Source organism: Prionailurus bengalensis, chromosome A2 (assembly GCF_016509475.1).
Source record: "Prionailurus bengalensis isolate Pbe53 chromosome A2, Fcat_Pben_1.1_paternal_pri, whole genome shotgun sequence".
NCBI lineage: Eukaryota > Metazoa > Chordata > Mammalia > Carnivora > Felidae > Prionailurus > Prionailurus bengalensis.
Genome location: NC_057348.1, coordinates 150,183,576 through 150,203,077, shown reverse-complemented (window position 1 = coordinate 150,203,077; position 19,502 = coordinate 150,183,576). Strand labels below are relative to the sequence as shown.

The following is a 19,502-nucleotide window of genomic DNA, read 5'->3' as shown; positions in this document are numbered from 1 at the left end:
TTTAAAGATTATTCATTTTGAGAGAGAGAGAGACTGCGAGCAGGGGAGGGGGCAGAGAAAGACAGAGAATCTGAAGCAGGCTCCACTCTGTCAGCACAGAGCCCATGCGGGGTTCGAACTCATGAATCTGTGAGATCATGACCTGAGCTGAAATCAAGAGTTGGATGCTTAACCACCTGAGCTATGTAGGTGCCCTAAAACCCATCTATATTTAAAAATGCTTTGAGGAGTTATAATTCTATCAAACATCAATAAGAACAAACAAAAATCAAATAGCAACAGTGAAAGTGTTCAACAGAGGTAAATCTAAATTGCTTTTTTAATGTTTTTTTCCCCAGTTTTACTACGATTGACAAATAAAAATTGCATATATTTAAAGTGTACAACATGATAATTTAGTATACATACACAGTGTACAATGATTACCACAATCAGGTTAATTAAGATATCCATCACTTCACTTATTTTTTTGTGGTGATAACACTTGAGATCTATTCTCTTAAGCAAATGGACAGATGAATGAAGAAAACATGATTATATGTATATATATGTGTATGTATATATATATATATACACACATACGTGATTATATGTGTATATATAAATCACATTTGTATATATATATATATACAAACGTGATTATATGTATATATATATATATGTGTATGTATACACACACACACACACACACACACAGGGATCTCCCTTCCCTGTAGGCTTGCTTGAGCCTGTGTTTGGTCAGTGCAGACAATATATATTATATACCCTTATATATATATTGGGATATCACACAGCCATGAGAAAGAAATCCTGCTATTTGCAACAATGTGGATGAAACTGGAGAACATTATACTAAGTGAAATAAACCAGACACAGACAAGTACTGCATGATGTCACTCACATATGGACTCTAAAAAAAAATCAAACGTACAATAATGTAGAATATAGTTGAGTTTATCAGAGGCTGGTTGAGGGGAAAAGGGGAGATATTTGATCAAAAGATGCAGTCTTTTAATTTAGAAGATGAATCTGGAGACCTACTGTACAGCCTGATTAGAGTTAATAACTATGTATTGTGTACTTGAAATCTAAATTACTTTTGAGGAGACAAAAAACGCCAATGTCTTGCAGTGGGTGTGGATGTTCAGGAGCAGCTGCATTGACCTCTGGATTACACCTGCATGTGAGCCTGGGTCCCTATGGAGTAACTGTCCTCTTCTGCTTGAAAGGGGAACTGTTATCACCTGGGTGATTATCTCTAAAGAGAGCAGGTAAACCTCACTCTCAGCACAGTTTCAGTGAGAGAGTTTATGGGCTCCTTTCTCATTTACAGCCTGTGTCGTTCATGGGTAATACTTTCAAGGTTTTTGTTTTTGTTTGTTTGTTTTGCCTTTGAGTCCCCACACTTTTCGTTCCTTATCTTCTTGGAAAGCAGGCTTAGGTTTTGTTATTGATGAGTGTTTTCATCCAAGCCATCCATTATTTCCCTCTGAAGCTGTTCTACATTTTCTTCTGGGATGCCTTTAGCATTAGTTAGTTGGGACTGGAAGGGTTTCAATCCCTCTTTGACTGATCATGTCTGTTCTTAAATTAAGATGAGCCATTATCACCCAGTAACATGACAGTTCGGGGTTTCTTTTTGATTGTTTTTTCAAAGGTGTCCTCAAGTGAAGAGGTCAACCCATTCACATTTCTCTTAAGTGTTGCCAAACACAGAGTTTGTACCTTCAGAGGACTGGCCTTTATAAGAGGTGACCTGTGAGATCCATAGACTTGTATTTTCTCATTTTAGTCTTTTCACTGACATAACGATATTCTTTAACCAAGACAGAAGAGCATTTGGCTACCTCTTTATTCCTCCTTAAAGTATGTTGGCTTCTTATCAAAAAGTAAAAAATCATAGCAGCATATACTGAAGGGAAACCCAAAGAGCTTTGTCTTGAGAGCTTTTTGTACTTGAGAGCTTTGTCTCAAGTACTACCACCAGTCAGATACTACCACCAGAGCCCTGCTCTAGGACCAGAATGGAAAGATATTTCTGTGGCAGTCCAAAGGCCCTGCATGACTCCAAAGGCACTGAAGCTTGGTTGCTGGCTATTGGTATCCGGTGGACCACAACTATCTGCTTGGAACCCTGTGGACTGTTGTATTTCTTTTTATTTTTTATTTTTTATTTTTTTGGAGAGTGTGAGTGGGGGAGAGGGGCAGATGGGAGAGAGAGAATCTTTAGCAGGCTCCACGCCCAGTGCGGAGTTCTACACGGGGCTTGGTCCCACGAGCCTGGGGTCATGACCTGAGCTGAAATCAAGAGTTGGACAGTCTACTGACGGAATCTCCTAGGTGCCCCTGGAGTGTTCTATTTCTAAAACAAATTAGTGCCTGGCAACCTACCGGTAGGGAGGGCAAGTGAGGCCTGGTTGAATAAAACACTATGCCCTAATAAAACAAAGTACACTCTTTGTTCACTGCTGCACACACAGAAAGCGTATTTCTATTGTGCCGATTGCATCCAGAAGAGACTAGCCCATGAATTTTTGCCTCTCCTGACACTACGCAAAACCTAGAGGATTAAAGTAGCTTCGTGCCATAACCTACATTCTCTGCATGCAGGTGTGTCAGAACACAATGGTGAGACATGCCCACATTCTGGGGTGAGCCTCCTTCTGAGTTAGTCTCCTTCTGCAGCCTTGAAGGCAGATCCTACTTATCAAGGTTACAGGGATCTCCCTTCCCTGTAGGCTTGCTTGAGCCTGGGTTTGGTCAGTGCAGACAAGCTGGGTCAGAGAAATGAAGGGCCTCGCCAGAGGTGCTACTTCACCAATAAGAACTCGGGAGACATCAAGGAGAACTGTTGACGTCTTAACATTTCATGTATTTTCAGCGGAAACTTGCTGTAGTTCAATCCAAGTGCCCTTAGCGAAGTGACTCAATGACCCAGGCTCCTACCATCATGTGGCCCTGCCACCGTCAGCACAGTCATCTTCAGAACCGTGGTTGCCTCCGTGGAGGGAGTGCATCATTCTGTCAGCTGGATTTGCCATCTTTTGTTTCTTTAAACAAAATCGTACTCTCCTCGTATCTCTCTAGCAGATTCAGGCCCAGAGCCTCTTTTGTCCATACCCAGGACTCTGCCATGAGCAGTTCTCTCCACACAGCCTTTGTTCATAGGAGAAAGAACAATCAGCAGAGACTGATCTGGAAATCCTGCCGCATCAGGGTTTGGTTCACCTAAGAATGTGGAGAATAGAGGCTCTTACCAGGCTTGGAGGTGGGGGCGAAGATGGTCAATGTTTGGTAGAGTGATGACTGTTTCTTTGTTTATAATTTATTTGAAAGAGAAATCACAGATTAAGAGTTTATAACATGTTTCTAAAAGTAAAGAATTCAGCCATGGTACAGAAGATCTTTATTATGGAAAAAATTACTTAAGCAAATCCGTTTTATATGCAGAAAGGGTATTCGCTCTTCTGGGATACAAGTGAAATATAACTTATTTGGTGGTGATAGGCAGATCATTCTTATTTTTTAAAATGCTTATTTTGAGATAGAGCCTGCATGTACTAGTGGGAGAGGGGCAGAGAAGAAGGAGAGACAGAATCCCAAGCAGGCTCTGTACTGTCAGTGTAGAACCCAGGGTGGGACTCGATCTCATCAAATGCAAGATCATAACCTGAGCTGAAACCTAGAGTCAGACACTTAACTGACAGAGTCACCCAGGCGTCCTCAGATCATTCTTATCTTAAGCCTCATGAGTACAGAACAATTTAATGATGTCAGGATGAAGCCCCAGACTCAGTGTGTCTTTTGTTTCATCTGATCAAGCCCTTCTGCCTGAGTCAGTAGTATCAGTGCCATCTCCAGAAGCCCAGCTCCATGGGCATGGGGAGTCAAAGACAATACAGTCTGGGTCACGTTTGCCAGAGAGGATGGGGTCACAGTAGACACTCAAAAGCATTTAGCCCTCCTTTCATAGAAGCCTCAGTTTTTAAAGGGTTTTTTGTTTGTTTGTTTTTGATGGACCTAGAATTCTAGGTTGTCCGTTTTCCTTCTTTAAAACTGCAATTCCATTTTCTTCTGGCTTCAGTAGTTTCTGTAAAGAGATTAAATCTAATTCTCATAGTTTTCACTGGAAGGAAATGTGGCTTTCCCCCACCCTCTGGCTGCTGTCACAATGTTTCCTTTATCTTTGGTTTTTACCAGTTTGACGATGAAGCATTTGAGTTTGATTTTCCTCATATTTATCCTCAGCTCTGCTGAGCTTCCTTTTGGCAGCTTTCTTCAAACATTGCGTATCTAATTCTCTTCTCCTTCTGGAACTCAGTTACACATGTTAAAACTTAAGAGACTGTATATCCCAAATCTCTCTTACCCTCTATTCTGGTGTTTTCTTTCCTTTTCTTTTTAAAATTTGTTTATTTGTATAAGATGCATTCTGAATAGGTCTTGTTGACGAGTCTTAAAACTGATTTGGTCTTCTGCTGTATCTAGTCTGCAGTTAAATCCATGTAATAAATTATTAATTTCAGATATATTTTGCAGTTCTAGAATGTCAATTTCTTTTTTTTTAATTTTTTAAATGTTTATTTATTTTTGAGACAGAGAGAGACAGAGCATGAACAGGGGAGGGTCAGAGAGAGGGAGACACAGAATCCGAAGCAGGCTCCAGGCTCTGAGCTGTCAGCACAGAGCCCAATGCAGGGCTCGAACTCACAGACTGTGAGATCATGACCTGAGCTGAAGTAGGATGCTTAACAAACTGAGCCACCCAGGCGCCCCAAAATGTCAATTTATTTCTTAAAATAAAGCCTAATTCTGTGTTGAAATGCTCCATGTTTTCATTGTTTTGTTTACCTTTTCCTGTATAATTTTTAAATGATCATTTAGAGGTCTTTTCTGTTAACTCCATTTACTGGATTATCTCTGGGTCTGGTTCTGTTGTCTGTTTTCTCACTTGACTATTGGTCACTTTTCCTTTCTTTTTTAATGTCGCCTAATTTTTAATTACATGTTAGACATGGTGTTGATACATTATAGAAGGGCTGGACTATTGTTATCTTCTAAAGAATAGTTTTGTTTTGGAAGAATTTATATTACTAGCAGATTATCTTGTTGGGGTTCTATTTGAATCTTTGTTAGAATGTTCTATTCCAGTTTTGTCTTTAGTCCTAGGATGTAGCCCTTGCTCCTATGCATGGTCTTTATTCACAGGGCATAGTTTTTCTGGGGTTCCAATTCAATGTTGGGGATGCTCACTAAGGTTTCTGTACTCTGGTTGAGTTGAAACTCCTGGGAAGAGTCTTCCCAAGACTCTTTCCTACTTTGCCTACCATACTTTTGCTTTTACATAATCATTTTTGGATATGGTCAAAGACCTGAGGAGAACTTCTACATAGATTTTGGGGGCTATTTTTCTGTGGTTTCTTCTTCTTCAGTACCCTGCCTCCAAATTTCAGCTATTGCAGCAGGTTCAAACTCTGATCTCTATTTAGTCTGGTCAGTAAGACTGTTGGGTTCCACTTCTCTGAACCACAGTTTAGAAAATGACTCTAAGGGAGAAAGTTGGAGTGAATGTAGGGTTTATCCCATATATTCCTTCTCACAAGCATTTCAGTCCTGTGCTAGTCACCATATATTGCCTGAAATCAATTATTTCATATAGATGGTCTAGCTTTAGTTTATAGAGAGTGGGTTAATGCATTACCAGCTATCCTATAATGGATGAAAATGGACACCTTCATTTATTCTTATAAATAAAAAGCAATGTAAATATTTAAGGTTCTTCCATGTCTTTTCATCGCTTGATAGCTCATTTCCTTTTAGTGCTAAGTAATTCATTGGCTGGATGTACCATAGTTTATTTACCATTCAACTACTAAAGGACATCTTGGTTTCTTTCAATTTTTGGCACTTATGAAACTGCTATTAACATCTGCAGTAGTTTTTGTGTGGACATAAGTTTCAATCCTTCAGGTGAATACCAGGGAGTGTGATTGTATGGTAAGAGTATGTTTAGTTGTGTAAGAAACTGCCAAACTGTCTTACAAAGTGGTGGTACCATTTTTCATTCCATACACTGTTAGGAAATATTCTCTCTGCTTCTATCTTTTGTTAGCGGTTATAGAGATTTCCTTAAAATTTTTGTAGAATTCATCAGTCTAATCTGGTCTTAGTGATTTCTCTTTTGGCAACTTATTTATTGATTCCTTTTCTTTAATGGATATAGGCCTATTCAGCTAGTCTATTTCTTCTTGTGAATTTTGGCAGAATTGGTCATTGGTCTCTTTCAGAGAATTGGTCTATTTCATATAGGTTATCCAATTTGTGGGTACTGAGTTGTTCATAATATTTTTTTAATTTTTATTTATTTTTTAAATTTTCATCCAAGTTAGTATATAGTGCAAGAGTGATTTCAGGAGTAGATTCCTTAATGCCCCTTACCCATTTAGCCCATCCCCCCCCCCCACAACCCCTCCAATAACCCTCTGTTTGTTCTCCACATTTAAGAGTCTCTTATGTTTGTCCCACTCCCTGTTTTATTTATTTATTTTTTGCTTCCCTTCCCTTATGTTCATCTGTTTTGTATCTTAAAGTCCTCATATGAGTGAAGTCATATGATATTTATCTTTCTCTGACTAATTTCGCTTAGCATAATACCCTCTAGTTGCATCCACATAGTTGCAAATGACAAGATTTCATTCTTTTTGATTGCTGAGTAATACTCCATTGTGTGTATGTGTGTGTTATATATATATGTATGTGTGTGTGTGTTATATATATAACATATATGTGTGTGTGTGTGTGTGTGTGTGTGTGTGTTATATACAACACGCACACCACATCTTCTTTATCCATTCATCCATCAATGGACATTTGGGCTCTTTCCATACTTTGGCTATTGTTGCTAGTGCTGCTATAAACATTGGGGTGCGTGTGCCCCTTCAAAACAGCATACTTGTATCCCTTGGATAAATCCCTAGTAGTGCAATCCTGGGTTGTAGGGTAGCTCTATTTTAATTTTTCGAGGAACCTCCATACTGTTCTCCAGAGTGGCTGCACCAGCTTGCATTACTACCAGCAGTGCAAAACAGATCCTCTTTTTCTACATCCTTGCCAACATCTATTGTTGCCTGAGTTGTTAATGTTAGCCATTCTGACAGGTGTGAGGTGGTATCTCATTGTGGTTTTGATTTGTATTTCCCTGATGATGAGTGATGTGGAGCATTTTTTCATGTGTCGGTTGGCCATCTGGATGCCTTCCTTGGAGAAGTGTCTATTCATGTCTTTTGCCCATTTCTTCTCTGGATTATTTTTTGGGTGTTGAGTTTGATAAGTTCTTTATAGATTTTGGATACTAACCCTTCATCTGATATGTCCTTTGCAAATATCTTCTCCCATTCTGTCGGTTGCCTTTTAGTGTTGCTGATTGTTTCCTTCGCTGTGCAGAAGCTTTTTATTTTGATGAGGTCCCAGTAGTTAATTTTTGCTTTTGTTTCCCTTGCTTCCAGAGACATGTTGAGTAAGAAGTTGCTGCAGCCATGATCAAAGAGGTGTTTGCCTGCTTTCTCCTCGAGGATTTTGATGGCTTCCTGTCTTACATTGAGGTCTTTCATCCATTTTGAGTTTATTTTTGTGTGTGGTATAAGAAAGTGGTCCAGATTCATTTTTCTGCATGTTGCTGTCCAGTTTTCCCAGCACCACTTGCTGAAGAGACTATCTTTATTCCATTGGATATTCTTTCCTGCTTTGTCAAATATTAGTTGGCTATACGTTTGTGGGTCCATTTCTGGGTTATCTATTCTGTTCCATTGATCTGAGTGTCTGTTCTTGTGCCACTGCCATACTGTCTTGATGATTACAGCTTTGTAATACAGCTTGAAGTCTGGGATTGTGGTGCCTCCTGCTTTGGTTTTCTTTTTCAAGACTGGCTATTCGGGTGTTTTTCTGGTTGCATACAAATTTCAGGATTGTTCTAGCTCTATGAAGAATTCTGGTGTTATTTGGATAGTTATTGCATTGAATATGTAGATTGCTTTGGGTAGTATTGACATTTAACAATATTTGTTCTTCATATCCAGAAGCATGGAATATTTTCCATTTTTTGTGTCTTCTTCAATTTATTTCATAAACTTTGTATAGTTTTCAGTGTATAGGCTCTTCACCTCTTTGGTTAGATTTATTCCTAGATATTTTATGGTTTTTGGTGCAATTGTAAATGGGATCGATTCCTTGATTTCTCTTTCTGTTGCTTCATTGTTGGTGCATAGGAATGCACCGGTTTCTGTGCATTCATTTTATATCCTGCAACTTTGCTGAATTCATGGATCAGTTCTAGCAGTTTTTTGGTGGAATCTGTTGGGTTTTCCATGTAGAGTATCATGTCATCTGTGAAGAGTGAAACTTTGACCGCCTTCTGGCAAATTTGGATGCCTTTTTATTTCTTTGTGTTGTCTGATTGCTGAGGCTAAGACTTCCAATACTATGTTGAATAACAGTAGCAAGAGTGGACATCACTGTCTTGTCCCTGACCTTAGGGGGAAAGCTCTGTTTTTCCCCATTGAGGATGATATTAGCATTGTGTCTTTCATATATGGCTTTTATGATCTCGAGGTATGATCCTTCTATCCCTACTTTCTTAAGAGTTTGTATCAAGAAAGATGCTGTATTCTGTCAAATGCTTTCTCTGCATTTATTGAGAGGATCATGTGATTCTTGTCCTTTCTTTTATTGATGTGATGAATCACAATGATTGTTTTGCAGATATTGAACCAGCCCTGCACCTCAGTCATAAATCCCACTGGTTGTGGTGAATAATTTTTTAATGTATGGTTGGATCTGGTTGGCTAATATCGTGTTGAGGATTTTTACATCCATGTTCATCAGGGAAATTGGTGTATAGTTCTCCTTTTTAGTGGGGTCTTTGTCTGGTTTTGGAATCAAGGTTATCCTGGCTTCATAGAAAGAGTTTGGAAGTTTTCCTCCATTTCTATTTTTTGGAACAGCTTCGAGAGAATAGGTGTTAACTCTTCCTTAAATGTTTGGTAGAATTCCCCTGGAAAGACATCTGGCCCTGGACTCTTGTTTTTTGGGAGGTTTTTGATTACTAATATGATTTCTTTACTGGTTATGGGTCTGTTCAAATTTTCTATTTTTTCCTGTGTCAGTTTTGGTAGTGTATATGTTTCTAGGAATTTGTCCATATCTTCCAGATTGCCCATTTTATTGGTGTATAATTGCTCATAATACTGTCTTGTTTTTATTTCTGCTGTGTTGGTTGTGATCTCTCCTCTTTCATTCTTGATTTTATTTATCTGGGTTCTTATCTTTTTCTTTTTGATCAGATTGGCTAGTGGCTTATCAATTTTGTTAATTCTTTCAAGGAATCAGCTTCTGATTTCATTGATCTGACCTTTTTTTGTTGTTGTTGTTTCGATAGCATTGATTTCTGCTCTAATCTTTATTATTTCCTGTCTTCTGCTGTTTTTGGGTTTTATTTGTTCTTTTTCCAGCTCTTTAAGGTATAAGGTTAGGTTGTGTATCTGAGACCTTTCTTCCTTCTTTAGTAAGGCCTGGATTGCTATATACTTACCTCTTATGACTGCTTTTGCTGCGTCCCAGAGGTTTTGGGCTGTGGTATTATCATTTTTATTGGCTTCCATGTACTTTTTAATTTCCTCTTTAACTTCTTGGTTAGCCCATTCATTCTTTAGTAGGATGTTCTTTAGTTTCCAAGTATTTGCTATCTTTCCAAATTTTTTCTTGTGGTTGATTTCAAGTTTCATAGCGTTGTGGTCTGAAAATATGCATAGTATGATCTTGATCTTTTTGTACTTGTTGAGGGCTGATTTGTGTCCCAGTATGTGATCTGTTCTGGATAAAGTTCCATGTGCACTGAAGAAGAATGTATATTCTGCTTTAGGATGAAATGTTCTGAATATATCTGTTAAGTCCATCTGGTCCAGTGTGTCATTCAAAGCCACTGTTTCCTTGTTGATTTTCCGTTTAGATGATCTGTCCGTTGCTGTAAGTGGGGTGTTGAAGTCCTCTACTATTATGGTATTATTACCAATGAGTTTCTTTATGTGATTAATTGATTTATATATTTGGGTGCTGTCACGTTTGGAGCATATATGTTTACAATTGTCAGGTCTTCTTGGTGGATGGACCCCTTAATTGTGATATAATGCTGTTCTTCATCTCTTGTTACAGTCTTTATTTTGAAGTCTAGATTGTCTGATAAAAGTATGGCTACTCTGGCTTTCTTTTGTCAACTATTAGCATGAAAGATGGTTCTCTATCCCCTTACTTTCAATCTGAAGGTGTCTTTAGGTCTAAAGTGGGTCTCTTGTAAACAGCTTTTAGATGGATCTTGTTTTCTTATTCTGTTACCCTATGTCTTTTGATGGAGGATTTAGTCCATTGACGTTTAGAGAGAGTACTGAAAGTTATGAGTTTATTGCCATTATGTTTCTTGTAGAGTTAGGGTTTCTGGTGTGGTCTCTGGTCCTTTCTAGTCTTTTTTTTTTTTTTTTTTTGTCTTTTCTCCCCTCAGAGAATGCCCCTTAAATATTCTTACAGGGCTGGTTTAGTAGTCACAAACTCTTTAATTTTTGTTTAGGAAACTCTTAATCTCTCCTTGTATTTTGAATGACAGCCTTGCTGGATAAAGAATTCTTGGCTGCATATTTTTCTGATTCAGCACATTGAATACATAATGTCATTCCTTTCTGACCTGCCAATTTCTGTGGATAGGTCTGCTGCAAACCGGATCTGTCTTCCCTTGTAGGTTAAGGACTTTTTTCCCTTGCTTCTTTCATGATTCTTTCCTTGCCTGAGTATTTTGTGAATTTGACTATGATGCACCTTGTTCATGGTCAGTTTTTGTTGAATCTTATGGGAATCCTCTATGCTTCCTGGGTTTTGATGTCTGTGTCTTTCCCCAGGTTAGGAAAGTTTTCCGCTATGATTTGCTCACATAACTTTTCTACCCCTTTTTTCTCTCTTCATCTTCTGGGACCCCTATGATTCTGATGTTGTTCCTTTTTAATGAGTCACTCATTTCTCTAATTCTTAAATTGTGCTCTTTTGCCTTAGTCTCCCTTTTTTTCTGCATTATTATTCTCCATAAGTTTGTCCTCTGTATCGCTGATTTGCTGTTTTGCCTTGTCCATCCTTACTGCCATGGCATCTATTCAAGATTGCAGCTCAGCAATAGTGTTTTTTATTTCATCCTGACTAGTTTTTAGTTCATCTCTTCAGAGAGGGATTCTAATCTATTTTTGACCCCAGCCAGTATTCTTATTATTGTGATCCTAAATTCTGGTTCAGGCATCTTGCTTGTATCTGTGTTGATTAAGTCCCTGGTTGTTGTTTCTCCCTGCTCTTACTTTTGGGGTTAATGCCTCTGTTTTATCATTTTGAAGGGAGAAAAGGAATTGATTAGGTAAAAAAATTAAAATAAAAAAATTAAAAAGTGCACACACACAAATAAAATAAATGATGCTAGATTCTAGGTGTTTTCTGGCCTGGCTATTGAAAGGAGCTTGATAGATTAGAGAAAAAAGGGAAAGAAAAGAAAGAAAACGTTTGAAAATTTCAGAAAATGAATACAATGAAAGAGAATAAAATGAAATGATGAAAGTAAAACAGAATTTGAAAATTTTACAAAAAAGTAAAAATATAGTAGAAAAAATTAAAGCAAAGTATTTTTAATAAAAATTGAAAATAAAAACTTTCTTTTTGTATTCAAGAAAAAGAAAACAAAAAGAAAAAAATGGAATAGATGGACCAGTTAGCAGACTGAAATACAATTGAAATTACATCGTTTTCCTGTAGAAGTCAAACTGTGAAGCCCTTGATAGTCCACAAACTAAGTAGGCACAGGGACTTGTGGTGTTCCTGAAGAGCGAGGTTGGCCCAGTTGGGCAGGGCTTAGTGTAATGGCTCTGTTCTCCACTAGATGGCGCTGCTTAGCTTACTGGGGTGGATTATTGTGGCACTTGCAGGTGCATGCGTGGGAGTGGTGAAAATGGCATACCCAGCCACCCAGTCTCCAGTATTGGAACTCTATTCTCCTAAATCAACAATTGCGCACCCATCATTTGTTTCCAGCTTCCTGCTCCCCGCTTTTATACTGTGACCAAGCTGTCAGGTTGCCAGGGCACTTCCCTCCTGAGTTTTATCTCAGAGGCAGCTGTGTTTCTCGACCCCTCACTTCTGAGGGACTGTGGCTTTGACCCGCTCAGATCCTCTGGGGGGAGTGTCTCACTGAGCAATGGCTGGGTGCTGGCCACACCCACAGAGGACTGTGCTGCTGCCCAAGCCCAGAGACTGTGGCTGGGTGCCAGCCTACCCCCGAGAATGTTCTCGTGATTGTGTAGTAGCAGCATTTCAGGGATTATGGAAAATCACAACATACATCTGGCACCAGGCGTCACCCTTAATGACCTTGTTCCAGCACCAGTGAATGTGGTTTGTTATCTGGGGTCTGCTGGGACCGGGTGGCCACAGAGCCTCTACCAAATGGCCTTCCAGCAGTGGAATCACTTCTCCCTGTGTGGCCCGAGAACCTCCTAGACCCCACTATGCTCCTGGGGATTCACTCTTCCCACCAGAGCACCACCAGGTAGCAAGCTGAAGAGTTTCAGACTCTGTGCTCCCCCTGTTTATACAGTCTTAATGGAATTTAAACCCTCTCCTTTCTCCCTTTTTAGTTCAGTCCCTGTGGCTGTTTCCACTTTTTCACTTTCTCTCCAGCTGCTTTTGGGGGGGGGTGCTTTTCCCATATTCTCCCCCCATCTCTGTCCTCTCTCTGCAAGCAAAAACAGCTCCCTGCCCTCCGTGGCTTCTCTCACCCCCATTTCATCTCTCTGCTCTGCATACCTGCTGAGTTCTGTAGTTCAGGTTGTGCAGATTGTTGTGTCAATCCTCAAATCAGTTTTCTAGGTGTGCAGGATGGTTTAGTGTTGATCTGGCTGTATTTCATGGATGTGAGATGCAAAAAAAAACTTCTATGCTCTTCTGCTATCTTGGCTCCCTCCATAATATTCTTGTATTAACCTTTTAATGTCTATGGGATCAGTCCCTCTTTCATTTCTGATATTAGTAATTTGTGTCTTTTTTCTTAGTTTTTATTGCTAGTGGTTTATAAATTTTATTGACAATAGAATATTATTTAGCATTATAACAAATTGGCTGTTAAGCTATGATAGAATTTATATGCATATTACTAAGTGAAAAAAGCCAATCTTAAAGACCACATACATACTATATGATTCCAACTATGTGATATTCTTGAAAAGGTTAAACTATAATGACGGTAAAAAGATGAGTTGTTGCCAGGAGTTAGTGGGGAGAGAAGGATGAATATGAAGAGAGAATATTTAGGGCAGTGAAACTATGTATGATACTGTAATGGTGGATATACTTTATTAGACACTTGTTCAAATCCATAGAATATACAACACCCAGAGTAAAACTCTAAGGTAAACTAGGGACTTTGGATGGTAATGATTTATCAGTGTAGGTTGATCAACTGTAACAAATGGTGGACAATGGAGATAATGGGGAGGCTATATATGTGTGGGGGTCAAGAAGTTTATGGGATATCTCTGTACTTTCAGCTCAGTATTGCTGTGAACCTTCTCTAAAAATTCAAAACAAAAATAAAAATAAAACAAAAACATAGTAGCTACTCTTTTAATATCCCAGTGAGCTCTCCTTGAACCTTTGGCTATTGGAATTATTGTTAAGAGTAGACTACCCAACTTTAGATTTTCCTAGTTTGGGCTTGCTACCATGAGCTAGGTTTGTAGCTTGTAACTTTTATGTACTCACCTACCGGATCCTCATTCTGCTTACCTTACCCTGTAATGGACACCATTGGTGACCTGTGGCTCTTGTTTTCTATCACATCCATCTTTATTATTTGCCCGACCTATCTGTTTCTCTGTAGTGTCCTCAAGGAATCCCACCAGTGCTCACTGTCTTATGAATGATAAACTTGTGAGATGCTCCACTTGCTTTCCCATGAATGAATGGCTGGAGATGTACATTTGTCCACTCTAAAGGAAACTGCACATCTAATCTTTTACATTTTTGCTATACTTTGAGAAGTAAAAGAACTATTACGAACCATAATCTATGCATTTTGGTGTTATTTTGTGACACACGTTTGCTCTGTGTACTTAACATCCTTTAATATATAGTATTTTAATTATTGGAGATGTACAACTTAGCACTTCACTATGTACTATCTTATTCTATAATTATTTTAGTCATGTGTGCTTTATATGTACAATTATACAATAACCTTCCAGTGGGGAGAAATGTCTTTTATATCATTGGTGGTGTCCAGCACACTAAAGACGTAACAGAAAATCAAGAAATGATGTTTGCTGATTCATTAAGGTGCCTTGTAGGGATGTTAAAGTCATAGTATATGCCATTCCTTCCTTGAGTTTTATGCATAAGTTGTTTTGGGAGAATTCAAAAGTTCATAGATTTTTTTCCATCTTGACAAAAATTATATATAAATAAGTAATTCTAAATTTTCTGTATTTTCTTTGGATTTCTTTTTAAATCTCTAAAAGATGTTCCCACTAAATAAGAGTTATCTAGAATTTGTAGTTTAGTATATGTATGTGTAAGGGGAGGGATAGAGATAGAGGGGTGGGGAGGGCTTTCTCATTTTTCTTTCTTTTCCTTTTCTTTTTACTATGTAAGCATATGTTATTTTTCATCCACAGTTTTCAGAGTAGTATAAAGCTAAATTATTTGTCCCTTTGGAACTTCAAATGGAAGTAGGTTGTCCATAATTCCTATTTGGTTGCTCATCCCTATTCCTAGTTAGATGTGGAGCTATTTGCTTAGAGTTTTGGTCACTGGATCCTTCAGCTTGAAGACTCTTTCCTTTGATATCTGCATCTTTCTCAAAACTTGAGGGAGCAGTCTCCCATTTGCTGCTGAGAGGTTTCACATCTTGAGTCTTTGTGGCCTTGATTTGAGAGTGTTTTTTCTTCTTCTTGGGCACCTTGAGAGGTGACAAACTTTCAAATGACCGCTGGGACACAGACTGGAGCCACTCTGAAGAGCTTACCACAAGGTTACTTTGGCTTGTAAAGCGGGGATTTCTGGGTTGTGTCCAGGATGTGCTGTATCTCTTTATATTTATGAAAGTAGCTGGCTTTAATCTAGGGAAGAAATAAAATACATGAGTTTTTGTCCACACGTACCTTAGGTGTTTGTAGTCCTTAGGTATTTGTGATAGCTTAAGTCATATTTTTAAATTCTTTGGTGAGTTCCTCTTCCCTTAAAACTTTCACCATTATTTCTATGAGAATGATCTATGTCTTCATTTCTGGTCACGATTTTTCAGAAGTACTCCATTCCTGTACTTCTGAATGCCCAGAGGATATGTTTATTGAGATGCCTGCCCTGACCCAGGCTTCCTGATATAATGGCCACTCTGGGCCTCCGGGCCTTACCTATACATCTAGTTACAATAAATGTTCTCTAAAATTCCACTTTTCTCTAAAAATCGACTTGTTTATCCTATTAGAACGTGCTTGGTATACTGCTATAGGTCTTGGCTTTTTTCTATAGTCAGGAAAAAGATCAGTATGAATCCCAAAGAGGGAAGCTGCATCTATTTCATCTTCCCGGAAGTGAAAACTCTCTCCAATCACATTTTGATCTATATAATCCTTCACAAGAATTTGTATCTTTACTAGATGGAATGTCAAACATGAGATTTATTCCTCAATGTCTGACTTCTGACCAGTGTTGGACTGGAGGTAAGTTAAGAGACGTAAATTGTCTTGCTAATATACTAGACTCTATTCATTTTGGTTAAGAACAGAACAGACCACTTAAGTTCAAGCCCTATGTTCAGATGTTACATTCTTTAATATGATAATTCTGCCATAAAATACATTAAGTAGTCTCTCTCTAGTCTAAACCTGGGTTGAGGTGTAAAGTGGTTTAACAAAGGTGTGATTTTCTCATTTTTTGTTTATTCTCACTTTACTCAGTAATTACTTTGGGTATGTGTGCTGAGCCAGTCAGGCCAAGTATATATAAAAGAGAAAGGCAGCCATAAAAAAGTTCAAAGAACAAAAAATATTTAATTATTATAAGAATAGTTTTTTAAGACATTTAAGAATAGTTTTTAAGACAAGTTTTTAATATTTATTTTTGAGAGAGAGAGAAACAGAGCGTGAGCAGGGGAGGGGCAGAGAGAGAGAGACGGAGACAGAATCTGAAGCAGGCTCCAGGCTCTGCGCTGTCAGCACAGAACCCAATGTGGGGCTCAAACTCACAGACTGTGAGATCATGACCTGGGCTGAAGTTGGTCGCTTAACCGACTGAGCCACCCAGCCGCCCCAATTATAAAAATAATTTAAATATACAGTGAATCCATCTGTTAAGAATGGTCTTGCTTGCTACTTTCATACTCTTTCTTATATCCATGTATACCTACATTAGAAACTTTTGGGAAGTGTCTGCCCCAGGCACAATTTGCCCTTCTCTGGGGACTGCCTCTTGATCCACAGAGCTAGGCCTTCCATCAGCCATATTTGTAACTGTCTGATCTGTAACCTACTGGTATGGCTGCCAACCACATTGCCTTTCCCTATAATTTAGAATTGGCAATGAAAGCGTGTCTTGTGAGTTAAAGTGTTATAGGATGCAAATTTGTGAGGGTAAGAGGTATGAAAATACTATTGTAGAGCAAGAAAAGCAGAGACTGACGATGGATAAAGAGCCCTGGTAGCTTTCCATTCCCCAGTGTCAGTCCTTTTCTGAGACCTGGCTGAATCCTCTCTCCTCTTTATTTCCATAAATAGTCTTGGATTTTCTCAGAACTCTTCCCTCTTACCCTACCTTATGCTTTTTGATTAATCTAGCTTAAACTGGTTTCTGTTATTTGCAACCAAAGAGTTCTTAATTAATATAACCTACTATATATCTACTCTTCTAGATTCAGGGTAATCCACACTAAGTAAATTTCTGGGTTTGAAGGATGTAAGAAATCTCTCATGAAAATAATGATTAAAAAATCAAGCTATGGCACAAAAACAGACACATAGACCAATGGAATAGAATAGAAACCCCAGAACTAGACCCACAAACGTATGGCCAACTAATCTTTGACAAAGCAGAAAAGAACATCCAATGGAAAAAAGACAGTCTCTTTAATTTATGGTGCTGGGAGAACTGGACAGCAACATGCAGAAGGTTGAAACTAGACCACTTTCTCACACCATTCACAAAAATAAACTCAAAATGGATAAAGGACCTGAATGTGAGACAGGAAACCATCAAAACCTTAGAGGAGAAAGCAGGAAAAGACCTCTCTGACCTCAGCTGTAGCAATCTCTTACTCGACACATCCCCAAAGGCAAGGGAATTAAAAGCAAAAGTGAATTACTGGGACCTTATGAAGATAAAAAGCTTCTGCACTGCAAAGGAAACAACCAACAAAACTAAAAGGCAACCAACAGAATGGGAAAAGATATTTGCAAGTGACATATCGGACAAAGGGTTAGTATCCAAAATCTATAAAGAGCTCACCAAACTCCACACCCGAAAAACAAATAACCCAGTGAAGAAATGGGCCGAAAACATGAATAGACACTTCTCTCAAGAAGACATCCAGATGGCCAACAGGCACATGAAAAGATGTTCAGCGTCGCTCCTTATCAGGGAAATACAAATCAAAACCTCAGATATCACCTCACGCCAGTCAGAGTGGCCAAAATGAACAAATCAGGAGACTATAGATGCTGGAGAGGATGTGGAGAAACGGGAACCCTCTTGCACTGTTGGTGGGAATGCAAATTGGTGCAGCCACTCTGGAAAACAGTGTGGAGGTTCCTCAGAAAATTAAAAATAGACCTACCCTATGACCCAGCAATAGCACTGCTAGGAATTTATCCAAGGGATACAGGAGTACTGATGCATAGGGGCACTTGTACCCCAATGTTTATAGCAGCACTCTCAACAATAGCCAAATTATGGAAAGAGCCTAAATGTCCATCAACTGATGAATGGGTAAAGAAATTGTGGTTTATATACACAATGGAATACTACGTGGCAATGAGAAAAAATGAAATATGGCCTTTTGTAGCAATGTGGATGGAACTGGAGAGTGTGATGCTAAGTGAAATAAGCCATACAGAGAAAGACAGATACCATATGGTTTCACTCTTATGTGGATCCTGAGAAACTTAACAGGAACCCATGGGGGAGGGGAAGGGAAAAAAAAAAAAAAAGAGGTTAGAGTGGGAGAGAGCCAAAGCATAAGAGACTGTTAAAAACTGGGAACTGAGGGTTGATGGGGGGTGGGAGGGAGGGGTGGGTGGGTGATGGGTATTGAGGAGGGCACCTTTTGGGATGAGCACTGGGTGTTGTATGGAAACCAATTTGACAATAAATTTCATATATTAAAAAAAAAATTAAGCTATGTCTTAGTTGTCACCTTTGCCTAGGTCCATTGTATTTTGTTATTAGTTTCCTGATTTTTGAGTCTGCTGATATTATATGTGATGGATCCCTTGTTTGCTTAGGCCTAGGCTATCTGTTTCTTGCATATTAACTGATCCATTAGATAGAATTTCTGTTAGGCACTGCCTTCAGTGATAGCTATCCCATCTGACTAAAAACTGTTACCAGTTGCCTATTTTTTATAATTTTTTGACTTTGCTGATTATATAATAAAGAAATAGGCATTAATCAAAATTTAAGAAAAAAAAGCATAAAGAGTAGTATCATCCTCTGCCAATATTTTATCCAGAGATAATTATTGTTGGGACTATGTGCTACCAGAGATTTTTTCTAGGTATCCTTGTGTTTGAGTGTGTATAATATGCACACATTAAATGTATTTGGGTAGTGTACAAATGTAACCATACCAAAGCTGTTCTGTAGCTCTTCTTCACTTGTGCATCATGAACATTATCCCCTGTTAATTAATATGTACTTATAATATTTAATAGTCACATAACATTTCATTTTATGGATATACTATAATTTATTTCACCAATCTTCTATTGTTGAACATTCAGAAAGCTCTTACCTAGGTTTTTTTTTTCCTTTTAGAAATTAGGTTTAATTTCTAAAAATGGAATTTTTTAGTCAAAATGAATGTATGACATTGAGGATTTTTCATTTATATTGTTGGACTGCCTTCCCAAGCCTCTGTATCAGTTCATATTCCAATCACCAGTAAGTGAATTCTTCCACTTGGAGGCAAAAATGAACAGTATTTCATGATTGTTTTAATTTGCACTCCTTTAAGTGAAATTAAACACTGTAAATGTTTGTTGGCCATTTTTTTTTCTTATGTGAATTTATGGTTCTTAGGCTTTGCTCATTTTCCTATCGAAATACTCACATTTTGTCACTGATGTGTAGGTGATCTGTGAATATTAAGTATATTGATCTTCTGTTTTTCGTTTGTATTTTAAAAACTTTTAAAAAATGTTTTTTATTTATTTTTGAGA

At 38.3% G+C, this 19,502-nt stretch overlaps 1 protein-coding gene across 7 annotated transcripts in view; it reads right to left on the bottom strand.

Annotated features, from left to right (window-relative positions):
- Window positions 1-13,403: 13,403 nt before the first annotated feature.
- The window catches only part of AGBL3 (AGBL carboxypeptidase 3), a 75,150-nt gene continuing 69,051 nt past the window's right edge, over window positions 13,404-19,502 (bottom strand). For all 7 annotated transcript variants that reach the window (XM_043589567.1, XM_043589563.1, XM_043589566.1 and 4 more), the window contains one exon: window positions 13,404-15,188. In XM_043589567.1, the coding sequence (XP_043445502.1) occupies window positions 14,789-15,188 (400 nt within the window). In that variant the 3' untranslated portion in view covers window positions 13,404-14,788. The remainder of the gene's footprint in view (window positions 15,189-19,502) is intronic.